Here is a 23,889-nt window from a genome sequence, read left to right on the forward strand (position 1 = left end):
TCTCTCCATAGTCCAGAATCCATTGCAGAATCACACATTATATTTAGCTTTGTATTTTTTTTCCTATTTATTTATGTGAGACACAGACCTGGAGAAGAGATAGAGTCGTTCCCACGTGCTGGTTCATTCTCCAAAAGCCCACAGTGACCCAGCTAGAGTCTAAGCTGGAAACTAGGTCTCCAGTATGGGTGGCAAGCATCCATTCAGCTGAGCCATCCTTGCAGCTTCTCAGGTCTACTTTATAAGGAAGCAAGGATCGGGAGCTGGAGTTAGTACGTGACCACACTCCCTCCATAGAGGAAGGCCAGGCATCTGAGCCACTAGGCTAGCCACCTGCTCCTATATTTGTACATTCCTATATCTATTAGATAGAAAGATAGATACATAGATACATACATTCTTACATACATACATAGGTACATGGAGATGTTTAATTTCCTTTAATCATGAACAGGTTCTCTGCCAATCTGAGTGTTTCAATAGTTGTACCACAGAAGTAATGTCATTTTTCTCCATTACATCATATCATGAGAAAATAAAGCATATGACTAAATACATGGACTTTATAACTAACTCATCTAAAATATTTATATCTCCTATATCCACCTAATCTTTGAATATTTTGCCACCTGAAAATAAGAGAAGTGTATTTTATATGGAATTAACCACAGCAAAATTTCTCCATTGCCTTTGCAACTTCTCATGAATTATTTTTCATTTCCTTTTCCTTTGCAGTAAAAAAAAAAGTCCAGGAAGGGTGCGTTTTTCATAATGAAAAAGATGTGAAGTGTTTCTGGCTTGCCAAATGTCATAATGTTGCTCTTGGTCATATTATGATAGGCACCCTAATTGCATTTGTTTTTCTATGCCAGTTATAAATGCTCTAAAGAGTGTCCTGTAGACCTGGGGTTTGGGAATGGAAAGTCATTCAGATTGATTAAAGCTATGAGGAGAATTATGATAAGGATCAGATCATAAAGGCATCAGGAAGATAAAAAATTAGCATGTAAACTAGAAATGAATCTTTTTTACCTAAGTGCCCATATCTGTGACAGGCTGTTTCTCCATTACAAGATTCATATTACCTGACATTCACATTCACTTATTTGCAAGAAAATCACCAGTGACCCTGACTGAGAAAAACCATTATAGACAACTTTGAACTTTACAAAGTGTATCTTTAAATGATATCCTTCTAGGATAATGAGCAGAATTTCAGTCAAGGGAACGGGGAGAGTTTGCTTGTGGAATCCATTAGAAGAGCTCAGGAACTGGGCTATCCTAGATAAAGCAGCGCTCATGCCCCCTAAGCGGCACCTCTGATGGATTGCACTTGCTCAGTAGTGGAGACAACCAAAAGGAATGGGAAGGCAAGAAGGGTCCCCTTCCCCCCACCCCTTGCCCAGCCAAAAAGGTTAGAACAGGCCAGTCATGTTCATGAGATAGTGGTCAGGACAGCACTGTCATCTCAGGCCTCCCTGTCCTAGACAAAAGCTTGTCCCATCTCTACCACTTACCGTTGTCGTCTGAAGGTCAGACAAAATGAAGTCTCTCCAAAATGGCATCAGTCTGAAAAGTTTATAGCCAAAGAAAGCCCCAAAATAATACTTTGCCGTTTATTTTAAAACGTGGCTTAATATACTTTCAGTGTACAGCCCAATTTATTCCTCAAAAAAGATTTAGAAAAAAAAAATAGTGTAGGAACAGGGTTTCTTTTCTCTCCTTTCATGGTGATAAAAATGAACTAGGTCAAAGGACAACTTGATATTTGCAATAAATGAAAGCTGAAATTCTGACCTAGGAGGCTATATTCCACCAGGCTATACTTACACATTTCCTAGATGTTTGCACCCAGTCATTGAACTTTCTACCCCCACTCAATGTTTTCACAGTCCCCCTCAGTGTTAGCTCTGTATCATTTATGTTAATATTTGTTTAATGCCTCTCACCCTAAAACATATGGGTTACAGGGATTGGACCTGTTTTTCTCACATTGGATCACAGTGTCTACCTTATATGAATGAGTGGGCAAGCAAGCAAGTCAGTGCGCCACCATTTCTCCTGACCATGGCATTGTCCCATGTTTGCTTTCAGACTTGAGCTGCCAACAATGGCCCTCTCGGTAGACTCGTCTTGGCAGCGGTGGCAGTGGCGAGTCCAGGATGGCTTCCCCCAGTCTCCTTCAGAAACCACACCATTACTCTCCCCAGAAGGGGGAAGGCAGCACTACAACCTGACCCAGCAGCGGCTCGTGTTCCCCAACAACAATGTGTTCCACCAAGAGTGGGAGAAGATCTCCAAGAAATACTCCAGCAATAGTATCCGCACCACCAAATACACCCTTTTCACTTTCCTGCCCCAGAATCTCTTTGAGCAGTTTCACAGGTGAGTGTCCACTGATCCAAACAGCATTAATTAAACCAAATATTTGTCACTTAGATGCACTTAGGGATACTGCCTCCTGGACCATCTTTAATATCTAGTACATGTATATGTCATTCATTGATTAAATACATATTAAGTTCTAACCTGCCTGGTGCCATGTGTCAGGTGCTAAAGGTACAAGAGGGAAAAAGAGACTTTTGTCATGGAGTTGTTGTCTAGTAAAAGTGACCTTAGCTTCTAAAACAGAAGTTTTCTGCAAATAGAACAGATACTTCCAAGGATAGGTGCATGGCATAGGGAAACCTGATTGAGAAAACATCTCCACTGAAGTAACAATTTGAATACAACCAGAAAGAAAAAAATGAATTAGCTGATTGAAAGGGGGGCACAGACAAGTCTAAGGGAGCCCAGAGAATGTTCTTGGATGTGTAGATTCACTGTGGTACTATGACAAAACAACAAAATGCACTTCTGAAACTTGAAAACATAGGCCACTCTTTAGCAATAATGAGGAGAAAATCTTGCAGTTATAAACCAAAATAATGTACTTGTCCTAAACTTTGAATGTGGTATGATAAATTACCATGTAGTGGGCAATGACTATGTTCCAGAACCCTCTCCTGTGTATTATTCAAATATTAGGCCATATCATAGTTAATGAAAGTCTTTAAAGGATAGGTGGGACTATCCCCACTTTATATAAAGGAAATGGACACAGGAAGGAAACAAAATTCACAAACATAATACTCAAGTTGACACTGAAAGAGAATGTCACGTTGGTTGGTAAGAGCCTGTGCTCCCTGATCTTTCACCCTGTACTTGGCATTTCCAGATGCGCTAACCTCTATTTCCTGTTCCTGGTGGTTCTGAACTGGATGCCTTCCATGGAGGTGTTCCACAAGGAAATCACCATGTTACCACTGGCCATTGTTCTCTTCATAATCATGGTCAAGGACGGCCTAGAGGACTTCAGGAGACATCGCTTTGACAAAGAGATCAACTGTTCCAACATCCGCATGTATGAAAGGTAGGGGAAATCTGCATGTAGATGTAGGTTATGCAAACTTCTTAGCATGTTTGAAGATGATTTTTCTTACATTTTGCATTGTGATTACAGTGATTCTCAAAAGGGGGGATTTTGACTTCCTTATGAGGGTTTGGTTTTATCTGGAGATAATTTTTGATTGTCCCGGTAGGAAGGAGGGTGCTGCTGGCATCTGGCGGATAGAGGCCAGGGTTGCTGCTAAGTCTCCTACATGACAAGGGCAATATCCCACAGTGAAGAATTATTATCCCATTAAAAATGTCAGTAATGCTAAGGTTGAGACACATTGCTTTAACTTGTGTGAACATTCATAGTGCTAGAGTACCTCAAGTCCTTACCACCCTGTGGGAGACACAAATTAAAATTCTGGAGCCTGGCTTTGGCCTGGCCCAGCTTTGGCTGTTGCTGGTAGTAGGAGAGTGAACTAACTCGTGGATGAAAGAGCTCATGTACTAGTGTATGCACATACTCTTTAACTTCTCTTTGAAACAAATTTAATACATGATTTTTTTAAGTGCTTCAAAACATTTGTGCAAAATAAAAGAGACATTTATTTTGGTACAAAATGCTTTTGAATTCCAGGCAGCTTTTTCATAGTATTCATTGCTCCTGAACTTTTCGAAAAAACTGATTTAAAAATGTTTTTGCAACAAAAGAAACTTTTATTCTCCATGAGCATGGTGCATGGTGGTATAATTAGTTAATCTGCTATATGGGATGCCCACAATCCATCTCAGACTACTGGTGTCAATCCTGGATTGTGTATTTCCAACACAGCTTCCTGCTAATGCTCCTAGGAGGCGGAAGACAAAAGGCTGAGCACGTGGGTTCCCACTGCTCGCAGGACTGGGTTGCCAATTCCCAGTCCAACCATGGCTGTTGGAGGCGTTTGAGAAGTAAACTAGATGAAAAATATGCCTCTTTCTCTCTGCCTTTTCTCTCTCCTCCCACTCCCTTTGCCTTTCTTTTTTCCTTCTGCCATGAACTTTTTGAGTTTCTTTTTGTATTAACAATATTGTATTATTCAAAGGTGATAAAAGCTAAAGAATTAAACTCTAGTATGACTGGGTCATGTCAGGAAACTAAATTTAGAAGAAACTTTTAGGATGCTATCAGGGAAATGAAAAAACCTCTGATTTTTAGAGCCTCAGAATTTCTTGGCTGAAAATACTTACTTTAAAAACATGGGTATTTGGTCTAAAGCTAAACGCAACTTAAAACACTTGTGTCTCATACAAAGGGACTGGGTTCAATATCTGTTTCTGAGTCCAGCACAGACCCTGGGAGACAGTGGTGATAGCTCAAGGCATTGGACTTCTGACACTCACATGGAAGATGGAACTTCAACCTGAGTTAAAACTGTTACAGGCATTTGGGGAGTGAAGTTCCCCTCAACTGTGTCTCCCTCTCTCTGAGAAAAAAAAATAAGAGAAGGAAGAAAAGAGAGAGAGACAAAGAAAGAGAAAGAGAAAGAGAGAGAAAGCAAAAGAAACTAACAAGGTAGGTTTTAGGACCCAGAGAGAACACACCTGTTCTGCCTGCCTGGGATGAAAGGAAGATACCTGTGACGCCGACATTCCAACAGGTGGAGTCTCAGACTAGTAGAAGGAAGTGACTTAGAGGCTGCACACCTGCTCTCTGCCTCTTCATAGCGCTCCCATGGTGTTTGTAATACTGGACTTTTATTCCTCACTTCCCTTTGGAAAAAAAAAGAGAGAAACTTTGAGCAGAGAAGGCAGGTAGAAGATGGGAACTGAATTATGAGAAGTGAAGAAATCAGAGTGAGCAGAGATGAGAAAGGAAGGGAGGAAAAGACGGAAAAGGAAAGAAGACAAGAAGCGAGTGGTGGTCTCCAACCTGCCCTTTGAAGGGCGGTCCAACAAAGAGAACCCCAACAGGCATTACTGTGGGAATAAAATCAAGACCAGCAAATACACCCTCTTGTCCTTCGTGCCCAAGAACATCTTCGAGCAACTACACCGGTTTGCCAATCTCTATTTTGTGGCCATTGTGATTCTGAACTTCGTCCCCGTGGTCAATGCCTTCCAGCCGGGGGTGAGCGTAATCCCTGTCTGTGTCATCCTGTCTGTCACTGCCTTCAAGGATGCCTGGGAAGATTTCCGGAGGTACAAATCTGACAAAACCATCAATAACCAAAGGAGTCTCATCTACAGCAGGTAAAGTGAACAACTCCAGGGAAGGGCTGTTGACCCAGCTCTGATGTTCTTGCAGCTGGTACCCCTGCAGCTGCCGTTTATAGATGGGAGTGAACAGGGAGATAGCCATATTTTGATTCAGTTGAAATCATAGAGTTCTCTATGTTGGGGATTAGAACCGGAAAGTCAAAAAGAAAATGGTTTGTTTTATGAAACCAGTAAGTCTTATTATGTGGCATTTTCTTTGTTTCTCCAAGTATATCTAAGCTTTAAAAATTTCGTGATGATTTCGTGATGATTTCGTGATGACTGGTGATTCTTGGGACAATTTTGGCCCAAGTTCAAACATGTGTGGGGATCCTGGAAGGGAGGAGATATCAGTGCTTTTCAGGGGTACTAAGTGTTAGTAGAACTGAGACACGTGACCACTGCCTGGGTTGGACGCTAATACTTAAGCCTGTTTGGTTTAGGTGTGTGGTGTAGCCTTTCTGATCCTTGCTTTGTCTTTAGTAGGATTGGAATCATTCTTGGGGCAGGGGTGAGGGCTGCTGTAGGAATTGCACAAGCTAATCCTTAGAAAATTCTCAGCCCTGTGCCTGACATGGATTAATGCTCATTGAGTGGTGACTGCTGTGTTTTTAGACCATAATGCTCAGATTACCTCTATCGCCAAGTCTAACATGGAGTGTTGTTTCTGTTGTTGTCTCAACCAAAGCCAAGCCAGCACACAGCCTGTGTTGCCACATTGTCTAACATTACATTATGCCTGCCATTGTGTAACAAAGCTTCTGTTGAGTAAGTGACCCGATTGAGTTAGCAGGGATACAACATGCTCTGAAGAAGTGTTCAAGTGTGTCTCAGTTCTGTGAGAGCCCACATAGCTCCAAAAGAAACGAGTAGGCACTTCCCTGAGGGAGCGACTGCATTTCTGAGCTAGCTGTTAGCAACACAAGATGACTAAATGACGAACAGCGCTCAGTGAGGAAAGCACAGATCTCTCTCGAGTATTGTAGGACAGTCCTGTTGCTTCTGATTTTATCAGCTCCCATCCAGCCGAAACTGAGAGGTAGCCCTGGGCATCCCTGGTACCCTTTGAAAACTGCTCCTTTCAACAGGAGATTCTCTTGCCTGGGGCCAGTGAAGGGTGACTGACTTGGAAGCAGTTGAGGAAAGTGTTTAGGTACCAAATTCCACTTGGAATGTTGCAGCTGGGGAAGCCTCCAAGGAGACTGTTTAAGACAGGATTTGTCTCCCCAAAAGCTCCTAAAAATAGCCCTGAACTTTTTTGGGCTTTCATCCACAAGGAACTTCTGGTTTCTTTGCTCTCATCTGGAAAAATTAATCAAAGGAGTTTGGTTTTTGTCTTTGGTTTTGTTTTAGCCAGATCTTAAACATTGAGCACTGGACACATTCGGCAGGGATTGATTTGTTCGCCACCTTTGAACAAGGAAACTACGCACACAGGAAGAAGTAACTGCTGGCGTGAAATGTGTTGTTGTTTTCTACCTCTCTGCTTTGCTTTTTGTAGGAGATACACAGTGAAGCTAAGAATCCATTTCCTTAGGAAGGAATGTGTGTAGGCTGTAATGAACCTGATCCTGTTCTCCACACTCTGTCAGAACATTCCAGAACAATGGACCCGTTCTTTAGGGGGGAAATTTCAATGCTGATCAAATCACAGATTCACTCTGCTGGGAGTTGAGCTGGCCTAAGCCAGGCTGTTGTTCTGTGTACAGAACACTTTCCTAAGATCATTAGAAAACTGAAATGGTGACAGTTTTAGAAGAGAAAGACATTAGTCCACTGGTTCACTGGCAGCCAAGGACACGAAGGGATGTTTATGTTAGTATTTCCCAAAGTGTATTTAGGAAAACAACAGTGATACAGAAGTTGTCTCTGAAAAGATAGCCTTGGCCAAGAAAAAAGATACTGGCTCTCTTAAACTATGACCCATGAAGGACTAATAATAAATATGCAGTAAAGAAACCTTTGCACCTCTGACTAACTTGATGTTTGCTCCAAATTTACCAGGATTTAGAAATAAGTTTAAGTATGAGAAATTTTATATTTTCAAGGACAGTAGAATCAAAACAGACTACCTAAGAAAAACAGCATTACACAAATAGGACAAACAGACAGTCGACATTTGGTACTAGCATTAGGGTTCAATAGAGAATGTGGGACTTGTGCTCAATTCGAAAGGCCACACAGTCATCCAGGAATCAGAACAAGTCACTTAGCTCATGCTTTGTTTTTTTTCTTTTTTTAGATGTATTTATTTGAAACAATCAGAGGAGGGAGGACACTAGCAGACAGAGGAGGAAAGACAGAAATTACAAATTCCCCAAATGGCAGCAGTAACCAGAGTTGGGCCAGGCTGGGGGTAGGAATTCTACAAAATTTCCTGTGTAGATTCTGGGAATTTATACCATCATCTGCTGCTTTCCCAAGCACATTAGCTTGAAGTTGGATTGGTTTTGGAACAAATGTGAGTCAAACAAACTTCTGATAATGGAATCACAAGTGGCGACGAAACCTGCTACACAAATGTGATAGCCCCCACCCAACTCTTGCTTTCTGTTACAGTGTAGAAACATAGGCCCTTATATTGCCAGATTGTGCCAATGTTACTGGGGGAATTTGATATTCATATTTTTATTTGAAATATTTTTAAAAGCTTCATTTACTCATTTATTTGAAAGGCAGAGAGTGAGAGACATCCTCCATATTCTGCTTTCCATAATGGCTATAACAGTGAAATATAGGCTGGGTTTGAGCCAACAGCCACCAGTTCCATCCACCTCTCATATTGCTAGTAGGTACTTTAGCCCTTGGACCATCTTCTCCTGCCTCCCCAGGCACATGATTAGGAAAGTGGATTGAAATTGGAGCAGGGATATTCAAACCAGTGCTCTGATATGGGAGGCAGGTGACCCAATTGACTACTTAACCATGTGTACCAGAGTAGTGGCCCCAGTGAACATGATTTGTAAGCATTGGCAAAAGGTATAAACCCACTGAAACATTTCACATCTGTTTTATTTCACCTGAGGTTCTGTTTTGCCTTTAAATTCCCCCTGGATTCTCATAAGGTTGTGCCCTCGAGAGAATGTAGGCCTAGGAGTCAGACGTCTGTACTGAAGGCCCAGATCTTCTACCAAGTCTTAATAACTTCTTAATACCTTCTCTGTAGTCTCACTTTCCACTTTTGTTAAACTTGGGAGTGAACTTCTATCGTGTCCTGTTAGATGCCTTGTACAAGAGTGGAGTCCTCAGCGGAATAAAGATGATAAATGGCACATACATGATGCTTCCTTTGAATGTAACAATCCACCTAAAAACATTGAAGGTCCTAGGAGAGTCTTCATAAGCAGATACTAAACTTTTCCTCAGCTTTTTCAGTATCCCTCATTGTACATAGTCGAGACTCCAACTCACACAAATTCAAAGGGACTTTGTGATGTCCTAAGGTAAGCATCTGATGAGCATTCTCAGTTCAGCATTCGGCATCCCATTTTATCCAGCCCCCTCTGTGCCATCTTAACCTTTAGGTGGACATCCCTCAAGGCAATAAATGGAGCAGAGCAACTCCAGCCTTCACATCTACATGTGATAATCCACAAGACAACAAAAACATCTCTTGATGCCCTCTTGGAAAATAAAGCAAGCTCTCTGAAGCTTCCTAACATTTTAGTGGTCCCATGGGCAGGTCACACGCCCATTCCTGAACTAGCTCCCAGGCATGGGAGATGCAATGATAGGAGCAAGGTTATTTCTGAGCTACAACTGCTACCCACAGAGCCGGGCATGATGTCAGTGTCCCTGAGCACATATGGACTACTTATGCAAGCTGTAAAATCTAAATGAAAAAAAAAGTCCAAGGGAAGAATAGTTGTCCATGGCCTCAACATTATCACTTTCAAATGAATTGGAGCCTAGATTCTTTGTAATTGCTTTCTGCATATTAATAGGAACCTCCACATTTTGGGGTCATTCTGCGCTTTTTGTTCCTAATGTTCTTGAATTTGAAGTAAACAGATTCTGTGAAAGACCCTGTCATAGAAAACTAGGAAATGCTAGCCAAGTGTTCATTGTTGTCTGAACAGGTGAATGCTAAAGGGCATATCCCATGACCAAGTGTCAATGACATATGTTAGAAAGTCCTGGCAAAGAACAAGGGCTCTAGGAGGATAATTTTCTTTTTTCTGAGAAGCAGTATGAAAGCATATCTCCCATAGACTAGCTGTACCCATTTTATCCATTTCCTCGCAGGTTCAAACATTTGAGAAACAGATGACCTCTTTTCATTTGTGTACAGTTGAATAGTAAAGCCCTTAGAATTCTGCTTCCTTCCTAATCCAATGCTTCATCCCACCCAGACCGGTTTAGAATGGAAGAAAATGTCTTTTCCCAAACAGCAGAAGCCTTGTTAACAGAATTAGAATCCTGTTAAAGTGCGTTCTCTTAATATAGCAACTGTGCTTGTGGTCTAAAGGTGATCCATTAATCAGATTTATGGAATGACTTCGAGGAGAGATTAGCTTTAGAATTGTATTAGCTTAGTTTCTCCCAGGGCTATGTTTAATGAATCACAAAACCATACCCAGTGAGAGACTTTTATTTTTTTTCATTCAGCTTAGTAAGTTTTTATTTGTATTCAGAAGCATGCGAGATGGAGGGAGAAATGTGAATGAAGGAAACCCACGGTGCTTTTTGTCTTCGTATCATAATGAAGCTAAAAACTTTCAGAGCGCCAGCAGCTGAGCACTCCCTTATTTGTGTGTTCAGCAAACACTAATGGAGACTTAGTATGTGTGTGCACTGCCATGGTAGACCTTGCGTGCTCTCTCTCTAGGATATCTCACTCCAGGAGTCACAAAGAACTCACCCAATTGCGACATCTCATGCCCTTGCTCATAGCCTGTGTGCACGGGACAAGGTAGCCCAGAGTGGGCAGTGACTTGTCTGTCTGCTAGAAGTAACTCTGAAGAGGCAACTCTTTCTGGAGAGCATCAACAGATGAGCACACTGGGAATGCTTTCAGCTCAGAGCCTGTTCATGCATCAACTAAAAGCTGCCTATGTATCTTGGGCAGGGATCAGAAAGCAGGACCAAGAAATCACAGGCAATCAGTGGGTGAATGACACAGAGGAGGTGTTACACACAAAGCATGGTGGGCTCTTTCCTCAGCTTAATATAAAAAATAAAAACCTGAGAATCAGCTGCAGGCAGAGAAGAAGCTTTATTTTCCAAGTGGACAAGTGCAGATGGAGGAGTTAAAGCGAAAGCACATCGGGGAGGAAGCCCTGAGGTAGGGCGTCTCCCAAAAGGAGAGAAACACTGGGTTCCATCAAGAGTTTAGGGGTTTTTAAGGTTTTCCTCACCCTTTGTTGTGTCACTCAACTGGGTAGGGTCCCTCTCTTGGATACCCAGCTGGACAGACCTAGAGGGGACCTGCAGAAGCCCTTCCCTACTGGTGGTCTCTAATCAGTTAGAAAATGACTGGGAAGTTCTGGCGCTACCCACTTGAAGGTGTAATTTCCTGGCCACTTGGTTAGGGACAAAGGTAGCCTTCCCACAAAATGGTAGTTTCCCTTCCACTGAAGTGTCAGGCTGCTCAGGGTTGAAACAATACCCTGTTTGCCAATGCTAGAGGTACATACAAACATGAGGCAGTGAAATGGGTGGCCCAGGGAGATGGCCTTCCAAAGCTTGGCCCTGGGTCTGCAACAAGATCTTAGCAGGCCTGAACGGTCTCATGAAGGTTTGTTTTTTGGGGTTTTGTTTTTGTTTTTGTTTTTGTTCTCGAATTCTATTTGTTTCCAAGGCATGGAGAGTCTGTCTTCTGTTAGATAGCTGCTGTAACAGTCAAAAGATAATCCCATGTGCTAGAGAAACATGGCAGGATTCTGACAGCCTGGCACAGGGGGCCTGTTCTGGGCTGCAGCCTGTTTCCATCTGCCCAGCAATTGACTTTCATGCCTCTGTCCCCACTGGAAGCATGGAAATGAGAGAGCCAGCGGTTGTCCTCCTGGTTTTGTCCCTAATTAAGTATATGACCTAAACGAAGCCACTTAAGCCGTCAGGGCCCATTGATCCCATCTTTAAATAGTTAGTGTAATCTCTCTCTAGTCTAATCTGAGCAGATGACATGTGAGAGGGTTTGAAAATAATGTCGCTGTACAAGCAATCTAAAGAATATAATGCCACAGGAGGTGAGGAAAGTCTTTTCAACCATGGTCACACTGGATGCTTCCACTGAGACATTTGGCATCAAAATTGGACGTGTGCCTTAATGTAGTCCGCTTGCTCACTTGATCCTCCTCCTCAACATCTGTAACATGGCTAACAATCCATTTCCCAGGGTCCTATAGATTGAAGGAGACAATACTGGTACATCAATTAACTCATTGAGGGCATTATAAAAAAATTCCAGTCACCTTAACTCTAATGTATTCAGTGTCTGTCCCAGCATTAGGTTTCTGGTTTTTTGCTGTGTTTCCTCACACCTAAGAGGAAGGATTTGTTAGTTTTACTGATAAAAGGATTTTTCACGGAGCCACATTTCTAAGAGGGCAGGGTTATAGCATACTTTAAAAAGCAGGAAGCTACATTGTATTCCCTCTTGTTTTTCTGCTGTGTGGGAGAATTTTTAAATCTGAATTCAGAAAGCTCTCTGGGCCTGGACCTCTCCAACTTCCCTGTCCACAGCACAGCTGAGCACACCCACACCAACAGGTGGCCTCCTCCAGCTCAGAGCCCAAGCCACTTGATGCAACCCAACTTATTTTTTCCACAGTCAAAATGAATTTATTCAAGAAGATAAATTCACACAGTGACCTACTGCCAGCCTGCATGCAAAGCAAACAGGTGGCAGTGGTCTGGTCCTGCAATAGTCCAGGTCTCTCATGGCTTAAGAGTCTTGAGTGGGGTTATTGATGGGTGGATGGGTGGGTGGAGCTGAGGCAACTTTTTTGAGGGCATTTTTTTTTCATTTTTTTAATTATATTTCTGACCATCTTTACATAGTTAATTAGGGTAAAAAGGTTCAAGGGCCACAGGAAAATGGGTAAGACTATTAGTTCCATATTATTTCCTTCATATATCTGAGGTAAAGGGGGATTTTAAGGGAGAAGCCCTGCCCAGTCTCCCAACCGCCCCAGGTCCCAGATGTGGGGCATGCTCCAAGGGTCTTGCTCAAGTGGTTTTGATAGTTCACCAGTTATGAATCGCTGCCAATCTCACCACTCCAAGCACGATGAGGTCACTGAAGAATCCACTGATTGACATAGTCCATCAGAGTCTCCTTTTACCCAGTTTTTCACTGCCAACATATAGCTGAGGTGGTTGATTGACTTGTTCTGTCTTCTGTCTTTTCTTGGTTAGGGTTCTGAATCCGGCAGTTCGATTAGGGGGATCCCCAAAGAAACTTTGAGGTGTTCCCAGACCAGATTCTTGTATGTACTAGCAAGTACAGGGCCCGGCACAGTTCATCACCCCGTTCAGCTGGTGGTTGCAATTGCTGGGTGGGTTCTGTTTCCAGCCCTGTCTTCCACTGGAACCAATGGGTGTTGCAGTCTAGCCTGGTTCTGCCCAGCACATACTCAGCCCTTACATAAACCAGGGGAGCTGCAGCCTAGTCAGAGCGACCCACAATAACCCCCACAAGGCCCGCCCCCTACCCTGGTTTGCCAGTATGTGTAGCAGTAGTCCAGTCTGTCCCATTCGGCTCTCATACATGTCAATGGGTATTAAAGCCTAGTTCCATCTAACCAGCTTTGAGAGCATTTCAAACTCAGTAGAATCTACTCTCTAGGGGGTAAATGAGTGAAAGGAATGTGAAGGGTGGGATGGAGAAAACAACAGGTCAACAGGGTTAGCCTGACCTTTTGAAAAGCAAGTCCCTGGGAGCTTGGGTCCATTTACAGGGTAGGAGCCAGAAGAACCAGAAGAGCCGAGGAGCAGGACTGGCTAGGGCTTCTGTGCTTGCTCCATCAGTCCCGATGCTGAGCATAAATGGAGAGGTGGGACTGGTTTCTTTCTGGCTGCTTCCTGCTGATACAGGACATTGATGTGGGGCAGGCTATCTAGACTCAGAATCAGGCTGTTTGAAGAAGAGAAGTCTTGTTTTCATCATGTGTGATGGCTGCTGGTAAATAGCAGTTCTTTACTTCCAGTAAGGACTTTCAAAATGCAGAAATGCATTGGTTATACTTAGTAGGATTACAAGCACTATGATTATGAAGCTAAAAGGAGATAAGAAGCATTGCCCTTGGTGAAAAAGATGACCAAGATGAAGCAGGGTAATTTTGAGAATACACTTATTCAGCCTTTTTTTTAATGTACTCAGTCCCTTCTCTTGCCACACCCATTTTGTTGATGTGAAAACGACACTCTTCATCCAGAAAGAGACAAAGTTCTCCTATTTCATTGGTGAGACTGCTTTTCAAGCACCAGTGCTGCCATCAGTGAAGCTGCCTAACCCTGGGGATCAGACAGTTACTGTACTAATTCTCTGAAGTTTTCTGTTTTGGAGATTGAAGGATGTCTTCTATTTTATTCGCCTTATCTACTGAAATGACCAATCAACAATTCCTGGATCCCTGATAAAATGAGTAAGGAAGTAGATCCAAGATCCTTCATGACACATTGGGTTAGAGGGATAAGTAGAGATTGGTCTAGAGTTAGGACACAGGGGGAGACAGAAAAGGCCAGTCCAGGTAATGGAGAGATAAATGTATGTCTGGTTGCCATACCAAAAGTATGCTTCTGTCTTGTTTAGTATGTATTCACCAGCAGAGAACTGCGACATGAAGTTTGTCTGGCCCAGGTTTCAGTCCCTCCCTCTGCTTAAGGGTTATGCCAACTGTTTTGGCTTCATCAAGCTGAGTAGCAACAAAGCAGGGGCCTACTCAGGGCTCAAGCTAGGGTATCCCCAGAAGGCAGCCTCTCAAGGGGACCGTAGCACCAGCTAGCAGAAACAGTTGCCATCCGAGATTTCATTTGCATCACCACCTAGAATTTCATTGCTTCAAGTCTGGAGGAAACAGATCTAACAAATAGATGACACACACAGGGTCCAAAACCAGGGTCCTCCTTAGATAACCTAGGAGAAAGTTGCCCAAGCCTGGAACAGGTTTTCACATTGAAAGGCAAGTAGAAACTGACAGGAGGGGGTTGATAATTAGGTGGGTGTTAAGGTCTCGTGATCCAACCCAACTTCTTAGATAGTATATGTAATGTCATATTTCTGCATTTCTTTAAGAAGGTATGTGTTTTGGTCCCCATTCTACTGCTTGCTGTGATAAACAGCTTCCTGGAAAACCCTAAAGGAGGTAAAGTGATTAGCAGGGTAGATTTTGTTTTGCTGGGGCCATCCAAACATCACAAACCCACCAGTACCTAAAACTGTATGTTGGAGTTTAGGTGGGTATTAGTTTAAATAAACCATCTCAGACAGGAGTCATAGTGACTGGTATTCAATTGCAACTCAGAAAAATGTTTTGTAAAATATCGCCTGGGCGTGTGCAAACCCAGTTGGGAACCAGCATGTGCTTCACACAGGAATAGTAAGAAACACAGACCCTGGCTGGGATTCAGAACTGTATGAAAGAAGGCAAAAAAAAAAAAAAATGTTTTAAGCATCCGGCTGAACTCCAAGCTCTAATAACTTGATGAAATGGGCCTCGGGACAGAATCTGAAAAATGCAGATGGGGAAGAAACATCCAGCATCATTTGAAGCATGGATGTAAAAAATGCCACTGGCTAGATTCTCAGACCAACAGACCATGGCATCCAGCCTCGGGATCTTGTTCTGTGTTTGCCACCAGCAAACCCTGCCGCTCTGTGAAACCTCCATTTCACAAGAGCCCGTGTCAGTCACGGCCGTTGGCCTGCCTTGTATTCACAAAACACCATAAGCTGCTTGGGACAATTCAGCTTGTCATTTCAGCAGAGAATACGTTAGGTCCTCCCCAACATCCAATGGGTAGCAGAGTCATAAAGCAAGAACGCAGTGCCCTGAAGCTCTGCACTCTTGTCACCAGGCCTGATTTGTACTGCAGCCAATGAGGATTAACAGCCTGTGCTCTGCCATTAAGGGGCTTGCAATCCTTCCCCCTCCCCCGCACCTCCACTCCAGTTCTCAATTCAGAGTTTCAGAGTTGGTTAGGTTTATGTCACCTTCTGATGTTTCACCTGCTCATTTCCAAACAGATGCCACATTGAGCCATGAGACTTGTGCAGCTGTCAGCCATGTGGCATGGCGAATGCACTTGTGTGACCTTACCTAGGTCAGAGAACCTTCCTGGTTTCAACCCCCTACTCTGTGAAATACAAAGAATCTTTAGAAAGCTCATGGGAAAATATATATTACAAAAAAATCAGTATATGTGTTTAAAATGTTCTACACTAAAAGTTAACTTTTAATGTGACTTTCCACAAATATTTTAAGTATCCTTGTTGAGATAATAGCAACAGTAAAAGTGACTTCACTCTTAGGTGGCTAAATGGCAATGCGGGGTCATTATGGGTCTCCAATGCGTGAAAGCTAATGACATAACATTGTATTACTAGTAGAAGTTTCTAGGTAGGATTCCATCACAGAAATCAGATAAGTAAAGCATCCCTGTTACTGTCTCATGTTCAAGACACATTTACAAGGAATCAGTAGACATGGAAATGCAAGACCAAACAATCATCCTGACTCTCTTAAAACTCTGTACTTGAAAACAGCAAGCAGAGCCCAGATAAGGGAGCAAAGCAAAGACGTGTGCCGCTGCTGTTCAGTGACCAGCAGTGACAAGGGAAGCGTATCATTTGTGACTGCAAAGGGTAGAGGAAGGACGTTTGAGGCAGCATTGCCAGCACACTCTGGCGTGCTCCAAGGCTGTTTCTCCCTAACCTGTGGCCATGACCTCACCACCCAGTACCTGTGACTTCCCGGTGCTCTGAAGCACGATGTGCGCATGCGTGCCGCTGCTTAGTAACACGCTGTACTCTGCTCTTCTTTCTGTGTGTGTGCCAGCCAGGTGGTCAAAGAGATCACGAACAGCCACCTGTAGACTTAGGGCTTCAGCATCCTCCTGATGCAAAGAGCTTTTTAATACACACTATGTAAATACACACGCATTTTTATTCGAAAGGCTGATTTACAGAGAGAAAGAAAGGAAGAACTTCCATCCACTGGGTCATTCCCCAAGTGGCCACAATGGCTGGAGCTAAGGTGATCCGAAGCCAGGAGCCTGGAGATTCTTCCAGGTCTCCTGCATGGGTGCAGCAACAAGGATTTGGACCATCATCCACTGCCTTCTCAGGTCAACAAGCAGGGAGTTGGATGGGAAGTGGAGCAGCTGGGGCATGAACAGCACTCATATCGGATCCCAGAGCCTGCAGGGGGAAGATTAGCCAATCGAGTCATTGCACTGACCCATGTAGGGTTAATTTTTTTTAAATCATGTTCTGCAGCATTCCAGCTGTACCAGGAATCCTGGTCTCCTAGGGCTCCTCCCCTGCTCCCTAGGTCCTCCCCGGTCAGCACCCTCTTTTATGTGTTCTGTGCAGAGGCAGGTGCAGGGGACAAGGGTAGCAAGGTGAGGCGAACACAGCTGTGCTCCCTGTCTACTGTCCCTGACCCAGACTGTACTTAGTGTCATTCCTTCATCTATTGGGCCTGGGTCACGGACCGAGGCCTCCTGACTACCAAGTCTCCCTTTTGAATTCCTACCACCTCTTATCAGATGGCACATCTAACCTCAAATCCCCCACGCCTTGATTATGTCAACTGAAAATAGAAAACTCTAGTCATCTGTTGACTATTCTCTAAGCGGTGATCTAGTTTGCTCCAAGCTAATAATAACTATAGTGATAGTAAAAGTAGCCAGAAATATAATGTGCTGTGACATTACTAGGTGCCTTTCCTTAACTGTCTTAGCTCTCAGTATAAATGATAGAAGAAGTTTGTTCCAGCTTATGGAGGAATAGACTTACATCCAGAAAGTTGTGGGTTCAAGGTAATATTACATAAAAGGTCATTTCAAGTTTTAAATCCAACTGAACTAGCTGCAGAGCTGTTACGTGTACCTCTGCCCAAACAAAAAAAAACGTTGCGAGGATTCATGAATCAGGTCCAGAGCCCTTGATTCTCCTCCTTAGAGTCATGGAAAGTTGACTCGAGCATTTATTTGAATTTCTAATTATCTTTAACAGATGCAATGTGATTTGTGGGTAAAATTCTAAAAATATAGTAATGATCCCTTCCTCTATAACTCCCACACTGCTTCCTTCTCCATTTTTTGTAGTTATTGATTTAACATATTTTAAAATTACATTCAGGTAAAAAGGCTTAATATTTCACCATATAAGCAGTTTAACGAGTAAAAAGTGAAAGATCTTAGTTTAATGGAAGTGCAGATGACAGCTTAAGCAATAATTGAATTTTAAAAAACTGACCATTTCGTTCATATACAGTCAATTTTAAAGTAATCACAGATCATTAAAACTATAGCAGTACAAGATTCTTAGACACTGGCTTGACAAAAGTGGTAAAAAAAAAAAAAAAAAGCTTTACCAGTCTATATTTATAGCACTGCTGATGTGCACAGACACTTCTTTCTTTTCTTTTCTTTTTCAAATTTTAACTCTCTTATAAGGGAGAATATGTAGCATTTGTTTTTCTGGGTCTGATTTAGTTCATCAAACATTTCTGCAAGGTAGAATTTCACTCTTTTCTATAGTTGGGTAATATCCCAGTGTGTGTGGGATATTACACACGCACACGCACACACACACACACACACACACACATTTTTTTGATTCCAAATTTTGGTTATTGTGAACAGTACCGCTGTAAATATGGTGATGCAGGTATCTCTGATTCATTATGTTCAAGTGTTTTGGTTTATACCCAGTAGTGGAATTGCTGGATCATATGGAAAATGTATTTCTGGTTGTTGCAGTAAGCTCTACAGTGTTTTGCATAAGGGCTGCACTAAAATACATTTCACCAAGTGTCCGATGCTGTTCTTCCTGTACATCCTCACCAGTGTTGGCGACTCTCTGTGTGCTAGATTTTAGCCATTCAGACAACGATCCCATTGGAGTTTTTATTTGTATTTCCCTGATGGCTGGTGATGTTGAGAATTTTTTCATATACTTGGTCGGCCGTTTATATTTCCTCTTTTTTGTTTGTTTTGTTTTGTTTTGTTTTGTTTTTAGAGGCTTCCTAAAAGATTGGTTGGTTGATTGACTTGAAAGTTTTAGAGGGAGAGTGGTTGCTTTTAGAGGCTTCCTAAAAGATTGATGGATGGATGGATGGATTTGAAAGAGTTAGAGGAAGAATAAAACAGAAATTGTCTACCCATTGGTTCACTCCCCAAATGACCACAGCATCCAGGACTGGGCCAATCTGAAGCCAGGTGCTTCATCTGGGGACTCCCACCTGGGTGCAGTGGCCCAAGTACTTGGCCCTGTTCTGTTTCCCAGGCACATTAGCTAGGAGCTGGAGTAGAAGTGAAATTTTAACCAACACTCACATGGGACCCTGGCGCCACAGTCAGTAGCTTGATCTAATGTGCCACAGTGTCAGCCCTGTGTTCTTTTGAGAGCTGTCTACTAAAATCCTTTGCCCAATTCTCAACTGATTTGGTAGTGGTGGTGGTGTTTTTAAAGTTTCTGATTTATTCAGGATAATAATTTGTTGTCAGATGGATGGTTTGCAAATATTCTTTCCCATTCTGTTGGATGTCTCTTCTCTGTGTTGATCCCTTCCTTGGCTGTGTGAAAGCTGAGTTTGACACAGTCCCATTTTAGCTTTGCTCTTGTTGCCTGTGTATTGGAAGTCTAATTCGAGAAGTCATCCCACAGTAAATATCTTGGAGTGTTTTCCCTACATTTTCATACAGCGGCTTCACAGTCTCGGGTCTTAAATTTTTATATATAGTAAGTGGTATGGATGTAATTTCATTTTTCTACAAACATATATCCAGTTTTGCCAGCACCATTTGTTGAAGAGATTATCTTTAATTCTCTGCATGGTCTGAGGACTTCTGTTAAAAATCTGTTCACTGGGCCCAGCAGCGTGGCCTAATGGCTAAAGTCCTTGCCTTAAACGCCCCGGGATCCCATATGGGCGCCGGTTCTAATCCCGGCAGCTCCACTTCCCATCCAGCTCCCTGCTTGTGGCCTGGGAAAGCAGTCGAGGTGGCCCAACACATTGGGACACTGCACCCGCGTGGGAGACCTGGAAGAGGTTCCTGGTTCCCAGCATCGGATTGGCACAGCACCGGCCCGTTGCGGCTCACTTGGGGAGTGAATCATCTGACGGAAGATCCTCCTCTCTGTCTCTCCTCCTTTCTGTATATCTGACTTTGTAATAAAAATAAATCTTTAAAAAAATATATGTTCACTACATGTCTGTGGAGTAATTTCTGGGCTCTCTATTCTGTTTCATTGATCTATGAATCTGTGTATTGGTTTTTTTTTGCAAGTACCATGCTGTTGTAATTACTGTCACTTTGAAGTCAGGCATTGCGATGCTCCAAGCCTGAGCTTTGCTCCTGTGTACCTTAGCTAGGTCATTCCCTTATCCTAACTTGAAAAATGGGGCGTAACAGTGAACATTTAAATAGCAGTGAACATTGTGTGAAGTTAAAATAGCAGTTGGTTCCCAGGTGTGGACCGACTGGGTGGAGGGACAATCAGGAATGTACGGACATGCCCCGCTGGGACAGGCAATCAAAACAAGCTAGATTAATTGGAGATCTACTGAACCTCTTGCAACCTGGATTATAAGGATTTACATTTCTGGGAAATGTGTCTCAGTAACCTTGTTCCAGAGTCTCAGTGTGGGATCTGCTAAGGTCAGAGACCTCTTTTCTAGGTGCTTGGAGAAAAGATTTTCATTTTTATCCTATGTTTGCAAGAAATCTTGCTTGGGGGCCCAAGTCATGAAATGTAGCCATGAGCAGAAAGTGGGCATCCAGCTGGCGTAATGAGGAGGACACAGAGGGTGGGCATTGTGATTCAAAAGAAAACACAAGGGCCCACAGTGCTTATGCCTGGCTGTGGCACCAGCAGCAACATGACCTCAGGAAAGAGGCTTGTGCTAAATGAAAAAACCTGGAGTCCTTCCCATGGGATAGGTCAACAATCCTTCCGAATTTATCTGAAGCAAATATACACATTGCCTTCCTGTGGCTGTGCAAAAAACTGAGGATTTTAAAGGTTAGTCCATGATGCTGGGATTGAAGCCTGCTGTTCGTCCCTGCACTCATTCTCCCTGGCATTCCTGGTTCACTCCAGGGAAGCTTTGAGGGCAATATATCCTGGGCATTCATGCTTCCTGAAACATGTGCTAGGTTAGCTCCTCATGTTTTACTGAACAGGAAGTTGTGCAAGACCCTGAGTCCCATGAAAAATCCCAATTTACATCCTTGGAACTTTATTTTATTTATTTATTTTTTTTTTTAGTAAAACACGGGTACTTGACAAATGGAGCCTTCAGCATTCTCTCTTCCATTCCCTTCTTTTCACCTGCTCCTTTATGGTATTCAGTTGGTTACACATCTCTCTTGCTGTGTATTTACCTCTTAATAAGCCCTATCCAGTCTCCAAAAACCATTTAGTGCTGCACCGCTTAATCTCTCCTTGAGGCAGAATCTTCCAGATGGAGCCTTTGTCCCAAGCCACATTGATTCGTCTTGTTTTTAAATAGCAGTGAACATTGTGTGAAGTTAAAATAGCAGTTGATTCCCAGGTGTGGACCGACTGGGTGGAGGGACAATCAGGAATGTACAGACATGCCCCCCAGGACAGGTGATCACAACAGGCCAGATGAATGAAGGAATGACATTCGCAGGGAGTTCACAGCCAGCTGCCACTCATGCCTGGGTGTTCCTGTACACTGGAGTTGGCTGCTTTTTCTGCTTCAGCTGGGTTTGACCACTCATCACCACCCCTGGCTCCCTGCCTTCAGGCTGTGCCTCCCTGACTTCTCCATAAATACACTGCTGCTGCTGATGCTTGAGAAGGCACAGCAGATCCTAGCCAACTGAATGCCAAATGTAAAATGGCCACGGGTACCAAGGAAATGTCTCTCGTCACTCCATTGTTTAGGTCTCTAAAATGCTTATAAATTCTTTAAATTATATACCAGCTAAATTACAAAAATGTTTTACTACCCTCAAAAATGGTCTTTCTAAGAAGGACAAAACAAAGCTTTCTTGCTCCCCTAGCTTCAGTACCTTGGGACACCTAACGGGATACTGGAGTATCTATGGGTCAGACTGAGCCATGAAGTTCCAGAGATGACCAGGTACTGTCTTGGGGAAGGCAAACCCATAACAGCTACCGAGACTTTTCGTGCACTAGCACCTGTTACCCTCAGAAACAGAAGGCAGCTACAAGGATAGCAGTGAGCTGTTTTGCTTTCCAGGAGTAACTGGACTGGCTTGCAGCTTGTGGGTGGCTCCACTGATTGTGTGATGCCTACATCATGGCAGGAATTGCCCAGAAAATACTGCAGCTCACATAAGACACCCTTCTTGCACATGTATACCCCACAAATTTATCTCCATTTTCCTCCATCTTCCATCACTTTAATAACCCAAAACCCATAATAAACAGTGGAGCCCATTTTAGAAAGGGAAAAATGAGTTTCAGTGACCCTAGGGAGAGGTGTGTTGGCCTTGTCTTTGCTATAGTACCTCCGTGTGCAACTCTAGCCAATACTGGTCAAGCCTTGGGATCGGGTGTCATATGAAAGCAGTGCCATCAGCATATAGTTCAGAATCAAAGGAGCCCTCCCTAAAACTGACCTCTGATGCCTGGAGCAACATTGAAATTGTAACAATGCATCTACTTCCTGCATCCCTCAAGGCCCTGTCCAACAGGTCACAGAAGCCAAAGGAGAGGAGAAAGGAGCAGATGCAATTTTGTATTAAACAAATGTTTTTCTAAGCATCCTCTCAAAAAGAAGAAAAAGAAAAAGAAAGCACAGGAGATGCATTCCTCCCTTTACTCCATGAGATTTCCTTTCTCGTTAAGAGTATGAACCATTCCAATGACTTCAGCTTTATCCTTGACCATTTAAACGGAATTCCCAGGGCTGTTTGGAAGAAGTAAAATCATCCCCTGAATGAGCACAGAAATCTTGAAATCTCTAACAGTTAGAATGCCTCTCTTTGTGGAGGAGGCTCAGCCTTAAGGATATAAACAGGCTCTTAAGGAAACAAATGCATTTCCAAAAATGACACAGGAAAACACCTGGAGTGACTGTCCTGTTCTTCATAGAAAAGTGAAGTGGGCTAGAGTAGAGCATAGAACAAGCTGATCAATTGCAAAGTGCTGGGCCAACTGTTACATGCTTTGGCATATAAAGAATTCTTACTAGAATGCCACAAAACACGTTACCTCCCCCTCTCCAGTACCACAAGGCTGAGGTTGGCAATGCACCTAGCTGAGGCTGCTGCCCTGAGCTCCCCAGAGCCATAAACCCTTCTACATAACTCTGGTTCTTGGGAGCTACAAGACTGCCCCCCAATGCCAATGTTTCTGAGTGTTATGGAACTGATCACATGTTCCATAAACATGCACCTTCATTTTGGGGACCAGGGATGGCCTCCAAGAAAGATCTTTTGTACCAGGAGGGTATAATCTATGGAAGGTTTACTGAGGACTCCTCCCATGGAAGGCAGAAGACACCAAATCCCATGTTTTCCTCAAGGACTTGGGTGAAGTTAAAGGAGAAAAGTGAAATTGCATTCATATCTCTTTCTCTGTGAAAGACTTGTCATGCCTGGGAAAGATTCAGAAAGGATCCAACAACAGAAGCAGAAACAGAATGTCTGGAGGGGATCAGCATCAACAGAGAAACAGAGTGAACAAGCCCCTACCTCTGCAGGCCTGGCTGTGCTCAGCTGCACTGCACGTCAGCCCCACTGGGTTCCACTTAAAAAGACCACACAAGGCGCAGGTGGTTGAAATGTATGTCCATCACGATGCCCACATGCAGTAAGAGGTTCCTGAATTCAATACCTGGCTCTAACTCTGTCTCTGCCCTTGACTACAGCTAGTGCAGAATGTGAAAAGTGATGGCTCGAGTACTGGGTTTCTACTACTCATGTGGAAGTCCAACTTTGAGTTCCCAGCTAAGTTTAGTTCATCTCTCTACTTCTCAAAAAAAAAAAAAGTCTCCATATGCCACATGTGCATTGTTGGATTAATTCCAAATCCCACCTCTTAAAGAGGGACAGATGTGACATAAGCAGAACACACATCTCTGGGCCAGACCCTGGAACTACAGG

The 23,889-nt window shown here is 43.1% G+C and overlaps 1 protein-coding gene across 1 annotated transcript in view; it reads left to right on the forward strand.

Annotated features, from left to right (window-relative positions):
- Nucleotides 1-2,095: 2,095 nt before the first annotated feature.
- ATP10B (ATPase phospholipid transporting 10B (putative)) overlaps nt 2,096-23,889 on the forward strand; it is a 100,008-nt gene continuing 78,214 nt past the window's right edge. Inside the window, exons 1-2 of the mRNA XM_004587468.3 lie at nt 2,096-2,385; nt 3,218-3,412. Of these exons, the coding sequence (XP_004587525.2) occupies nt 2,111-2,385; nt 3,218-3,412 (470 nt within the window). The 5' untranslated portion in view covers nt 2,096-2,110. The remainder of the gene's footprint in view (nt 2,386-3,217; nt 3,413-23,889) is intronic.

The sequence above is a fragment of the Ochotona princeps genome, chromosome 19 (assembly GCF_030435755.1).
Source record: "Ochotona princeps isolate mOchPri1 chromosome 19, mOchPri1.hap1, whole genome shotgun sequence".
Classification (NCBI taxonomy): Eukaryota; Metazoa; Chordata; class Mammalia; order Lagomorpha; family Ochotonidae; genus Ochotona; species Ochotona princeps.